Genomic DNA, 6,475 nt, shown 5'->3' with positions numbered 1-6,475 from the left:
TTAAAATACGGAAACAATCAAGGCAGTAACCAGGCACATACAAGTGCGCACATGAAAATACGGCAGGATTGCATACAGAATGCTTAAAGTGCAAATGTGTTAATACAGTAATGACAACACGCAACATTATTATTGCAACATTACATTATAGAGATAAATCCAAAGTTCTTATCATAGACTACGGGTGCATGTTCACGACGTTCTCGTTTTGGTAGACAGACGTGTTCGTTTAGATGTTTGTTTTGACTGTCAACCAATTATCATCAATAAAATAATCTTAGGCTGCGGGCACGCAGTTTTGTGTTTAGTTGTGCAAATGTAGTTATGACCATTTTCCATTTAAATAATGCATGCACGCTTTTGCGTTTATTGAATCCACACAACACAATACGTGCCTTATTTAAAAAAAACTTAATTGAATACTTTTAACCATTAAGTGTTTCCGCAATGGTTTGCGTGCTGGAAGTTAACAGAATAATGACGGAGCAGGAAAAGACATTCAGAGGAAACGGTATTCTTTAATTAAATAGAATAATGCTTATATGCCATTTCGGTTAATGTTTTTTTTGTACCAAGGAAAATGGAAGGAAAACTCGCATTCATAAATACTAAATCAGCTGGCATGAATCAATGCGCAGTTTCTCACCAAATTAGTTAATATGGCAGTAATTTACACTTAGAAGCAAAACAGACAGGTTACACTGTAGATGTTTCAATATTAAAGTGCCTTTTAATATCGAAAGATACAATTTTGAGTTAATTGTGATTTTAAACCCATGTTACCCACGGGGTTTCAACACTTAAATCAACGTTTTATTAATTCAAATACTCCCAAAAATATCGTTTGCAAAAGATCCTTGTTCTCCAGAAAATACAACTAGAATGCAAATTTGAACCAGGTAGACAACAATGCATACAAATAAAACAATGAGGCCAATTGCAACATTAAAAAGAGCAATAAATACAGTCAGACTGCTCAAAATTTAACACGCAGAGTTTTCATGTTGGAATTTGCCTTAAACACTTAATTATCATATGCAGCAGTTCTGTCCGAGAACTAGAAATGAATGGATACACTGAAACACATCCCCAATATCGTTCCCACCTTTTTTTTTTTTAATGCTGGTATTTTTCAGAAGTCTGATTCAACTCAGAAACACACTGCTGACTTTTAGACCTTTCTAAAAAAAAAACCCCAAAAAAAACTAAATGTTGGGTGCACAGTTGATTACATGAAGTAACTATTGTTTAAAAGAGAGGGCTCAAACATTTTGTTAGAATGAGTGAAACCATGCACCATTAGGTTTACAATAATATGGATATGAATAGTCAGCTTTAGCAGCAACAATACAGGGGATATGAATGCACTTATTATATTACACATTAATAAATTCACAGTGGAGGACAAAGGGGGAGACAATTCTTACTTCACATTTCATACAGCAACATAAGCTGCACTCTTATTCCGCTTATTGCTCGTGCCTCACAAAACACAGTTCTTTCATTATAGGAATGGATTTAAAAAAAAAAAAAAACAATGACAAGGAAAAGATGACTGAAAACATAAATACCAATGACTGTCAGCAACACCAGAGGCTCATTCCAATTGCTTATTTTCTCCTTGATCCTCGCCTGACCAGTAAATTGATCGAGGTCCGCCATCTTCAAGGATATTCCAAACCGTTAAATACCCCTTGAAGGAGCAAAAAGCTAGGAGGCTCCCTAAGGATGCTTGTGCAAGGAAACGAGTGCATCCTTTGCGGAAGTTTTATTTTCTTAGAAGATGTGATGTATAAATTATTGAGATGTGGATCTACCTCTCCCCATCCTCCATGTCTGTAACTGACGCTTGATTGAACAAGGGCGCTCCATTTGCCTAATACATTTCCTCGATTCCTCCGTCCTTGTGTCCTTTCCTTGCAGCCGACCAGATGGATTGAGCAAGGAGCTAGGAAAGGACGCAAGGAAAGGAAGCAAGGAAGTAAAAATAATAAAAAAATAAGTGACTGGAATGAGGCCCAGGGGCTCATTCCAATCCCTTATTTTATCCATCCTCATCTGACCCGGAAATCGATCGAGGTTCCCATCTTCAAGGACATTCTAACCCGTTAGATGCTCCTTAAAGGAGCTTGGAGCGAGGAGCTAGGATGCACCTGAAGGATGCTTGAGCAAGGAATCCTAAGTGCATCCTTTGTATCAGTATTTTTTTCCCCAAACAAGTGATGTATAACTGATCAACCTGTGGATCCACCTCTCCTCATCTGCCACGTCTGTAATTGACGTGGCTTCAAACTGATGGATTGACTGAGGGGCTTATTCCAATAACTTTTTCTTACCTCGTATCGTTTCCTCAAGTCCTTTCCCCAGTCCCTATCTCCAGCAATCGGAGGACACAAGTAAAGGAAGCAAGGAAATGTGTACTAGGAAAATGGAACATCCTTGTTCAGTCAAGTGTCACTTAGAAGCCACGTCAATTACAGACGTGGTGGATGGGGAGAGATAGATCTAGGGGTAAATCATTTCATCATATGTCATGCAATCTGAAAAAAATACTTCAGCAAAGGATGCACTTGTGTTTCCTTGCTTAAGCATCCTTCAGGAGCCTCCTAGTTTCTTGCTTGTGGCTCCTTCAAGGAGCCTTTAACAGGTTGGAATGTCCTTGAAGAAGGTGGACCTCGATCAACATCCAGAGGGCGCGTTCCAAATGCTAATTTTTTTACCTCCTTGTTTACTTTATTTGCCTCCTTTCCTAGTACAGACAGCCAAAAGGGTCAAAATTACAGTAAATGGAATAGTCCGGAATCACACATTGGAACGAACCCCAAGTCAGGAGAGGACCGATGAAGATAAAGAAAGTGACTGAAATGAGCCCAAGGATGTTCCATTTGCCTAATATAGTTACATGGCTCCTCAATTCCTCCATCCTTGCTTCCTTTCCTTGCTTTCAGCCCTTGTGTCCTCTGATGGGTGGAGCTAAAAAATGAGGTAAGAACATGAGGAAAGGATGCAAGGAGGTCAAAATAAGCAACTGGAATGAGCCCCAGTTCTTCCAATGCTGGGGACTCAAGTCTATCAGCATGTGCCTATGAATCACAAAAAAATGTATTTCAGATAAAATCACATGGTTAACATATTCACTGATGAGGCCAAGTCATTACTAACACAGCTATATCAAATAGTTTTATGTATATACCCCCTTTCCAAAATGAGGTGGACCCATTTCATTCATAAATGGGGCAAAAACATTGAACAGCATGTGACAATTTGGGCTATTCCACCACGACTGCATTTTAAAGCTTGTCTGATGCCACAAAAGGAAAAAACTATTTAACACTTCGGACATTCATAAATCAATGGCACAAAAACATCAGGCAGGAGAAATTATACAACCCTACAGATCAGGTGAATAATTTGCCATTAAGCTATTAAAGAGAAACAAACCAGAGGTCACAGCATATTTTTGTAAACTTTCACAGATATAAGGTGAGACTGTCATGGGTTTTCATTACATTGATATTCAATATTTATTGTCCTGCCAAGTCAGTTTTGACTACTGCTAAAAAATAATCCTGTAAATAAGAAAATATACAACTTTTAGTTCTCAGTAGACAAATCATAACCATATATGTACTTTTAATCAAGTTTAACAGTTTTTCAACAGTTGTACCCTTGGTTTTATTGCATGTATATAACAATTGTAACTACAATTCAAGCAGTTTGGATTCATTACGATTAGACAATTTAAACAGTAATAATTACGTAATAATTGACAACAGCTGGTTCAATGTTAAGCTTTCGTTGTATTATACTGCCATCTACAGGTCAAGTAGTACGGTGAAAATGTGGCAACAGCTTTTTATGTACTACTGGGTACTGTGTAAAATGGTGACTAACAAAAACAAAACCCAACTCCCTTTTAGATTAAGTAGACATGCCAGGTACGAAAAGCACTTTCATTTTAGGACTGTGAAATGGTCTCTCAACTTTCTTAAGTAACTTGGTCACTGAAATACAATGTTACTCCAAAAAAAAATGCAAAGAAACACAAAGACAGTGTTCGCTCTGAAACCAAGTTTACGCTCAAATTAGCCAAGCTAACAATCAAATCGCATGCAAGCATATGTATACTAACATATGCAAGCATGCATACATACATACACAGTATGTGCGCAAACATACACACACACACACGTAAGCACATGTGCACCAATATATTAAAAATAAATATATAACCATATATACATTTTTCTATAATTGGTAAAACACAAGAAAAATGGTTTATTGTCCTCACATCAATATAAAACTGAAAGAGTGAGAGGCATTTTTTTTTGGCATACCCCAAAGCTTTCCTATAGCCCACTTCTAAACCGCTCACCTAGAGAGGCGTACAGAGGAGAAAAAAAGGCTAGTCATTTGCAGGGTGTGTCTGGTGACCTGAGAGGGTACACACGCAGCCACACGTTCAACGCAGCCAGGGACAATAATCGCTGATGAAGGTTGTTGGCAACAGAACGTGCAATTAGCCTTGTCAACAAACATAAACACCTTTGTCGCACTTCAGGATATTCTGTAATAAGCTGCTAAGTTTTTGCATAAGTATTTGTGTGTGTATTATATATACATAAACACACACACACACACACACACACACACACTGAAACATGCATACACAGTGCAGTCCACACCCAGAATCAACTCGTTGCTCGACCTTTTGTTAGCTTTCATGAACATGATCTAATGATGCTACGACACGACAGCTGGTCAAGAAGCAGCTCAGCAGCCAATTGTCCAATTACTTTTGTATAAAACGGGCTGTAATTCCAAACCAGATCACCCGATATGGATGTAAATACCCTCAGGGCCAAAACAACAACAATTGTGTCATTGCCCAAATACCTACGGACCACACTGTGTACACTCACACACACGCTAACAGAACGGCATTAACACACATTAATTTAGCTCCCATATTTCCCCAGGAGTATATTGTACTTTGACTCTTTTAGAGTATAAGTAAATACACCTATAGGTTCCTGAGAATTCTAAACAAAATGTTTATCACCAAAAACCTAAAATCACACAAAAGAAGAATTTTGTTCTGAATGGTGAGAGTAGTGGTTGCTTTGAAAACTGTTAGTACACTGCAGGGTCTAGGGGGTTGAAAGCATTTCTAAAATTACTTGCACCAGGTTGGATCTGATGTTGTGTGGTGGGATGCTTTACATGTGTGGAGCAGTAGACATGACTGGGGAATTTTTCACATTTGCTGTAACCACAGCTGTAATTGTATAGCTGTAACCGTTGGTTAAAAAAAATAAAATAAAAAACAGGCACAACTGATTACAGCAGACAAGAGGCTGTTGGGACAGTGATATTCCTGGGGCAGGTATATGAACAGCCAGGAATTGGAGCCCATTGGCATGAATGCCCAGTGAAGAGCATGACGAGCATGTTTGGGCACAAATGTATTCCAGCAGAAATTTAGCAATCACATATTGAACATTGAATCACACCAGCATGTGAGTGCAGTAGAGTCTGCCTACACCAGCATGTGAGTGTACCAGAGTCTACCTATACCAGCAGGTGAGTGTACCAGATTTTACCTACACCAGCAGGTTAGTGTACCAGAGTCTGCCTACACCAGCAGGCGAGTTACAACAAACAACAAAATGCTTCTGATAGAGAGGTCACACAAGAAGCCTAATAACGTGTACTTATTATGGGCACTTTTTTCTGCCTTAAGGCATGCTCTAATTATTGCCAGTTGGAGTCACATTTGTTGCATAATTAATGCCTTTCTGTGTGTGCACACACACACACACACACACACAGACAACTTCCACCATTAAAAATAAAACTGTCATGCATAATATACCCCAGTTTTTAACATTTTTTTGTTTCCGTTTTGCCTTTTTTTAATAAAATACTTTTTGTTTATTTTTTGTATTTTTTTCCCCTCCTTGTCTCCTGCTGTTGTTGATTGTAGGAGTTTTGAACTCCAGCAATTAAGCCTCAGGTTATCCAAAAAGCCCAGGTCTTCCTCCTCTCAGGCACCAGAGGGTGCCGTGTGGTGGCGTAGGACTGCTTGGTGAGGTAGGGTGAAGGTCCAAAGAAGGGCAGTGTGTGTCAAAAAAAGAAAGGTCCTTCATTATTTTACTATTTCAAGTCCACGAACTTACCCCTTTGTTTCTTTTCAGTTATAAAAAAGTCAGCCCTTAACAAAAAATATAAAATCCACCACCATTGTAAAGGGTCCCCAGCAGATCTAGGACAGGTGGGCAGCCTTGTGAAGCTGGTGGCGCCCCCTATCTGCAAAGGTCCGCGTGTCCAGCCTCGCGCTGAGGTTTCCTCCTCTTGCCGTTTCCCTGGTGATGTGGTTTGTTGTTCTGGTGGGCCTTGCTGCTGGTGGATGCGTTCTGCTGTGCCTGGGCGCCTTTGCTTGGGGGATGAAACTGCTTGTTTCCAGTCTGCAGAA

The 6,475-nt window shown here is 39.3% G+C and overlaps 1 protein-coding gene across 1 annotated transcript in view; it reads right to left on the bottom strand.

The window, feature by feature from the left end:
- Positions 1-706: 706 nt before the first annotated feature.
- Positions 707-6,475, bottom strand: part of LOC118227994 (terminal nucleotidyltransferase 4B-like) — a 28,448-nt gene continuing 22,679 nt past the window's right edge. Inside the window, exon 12 of the mRNA XM_035419150.1 lies at positions 707-6,467. Within this exon, the coding sequence (XP_035275041.1) occupies positions 6,306-6,467 (162 nt within the window). The 3' untranslated portion in view covers positions 707-6,305. The remainder of the gene's footprint in view (positions 6,468-6,475) is intronic.

This window comes from Anguilla anguilla, chromosome 5 (genome assembly GCF_013347855.1).
Source record: "Anguilla anguilla isolate fAngAng1 chromosome 5, fAngAng1.pri, whole genome shotgun sequence".
Lineage (NCBI taxonomy): Eukaryota > Metazoa > Chordata > Actinopteri > Anguilliformes > Anguillidae > Anguilla > Anguilla anguilla.
The sequence above is the reverse complement of the archived record's forward strand: the minus strand, read 5'-3'. Positions and strand labels throughout refer to the sequence as shown.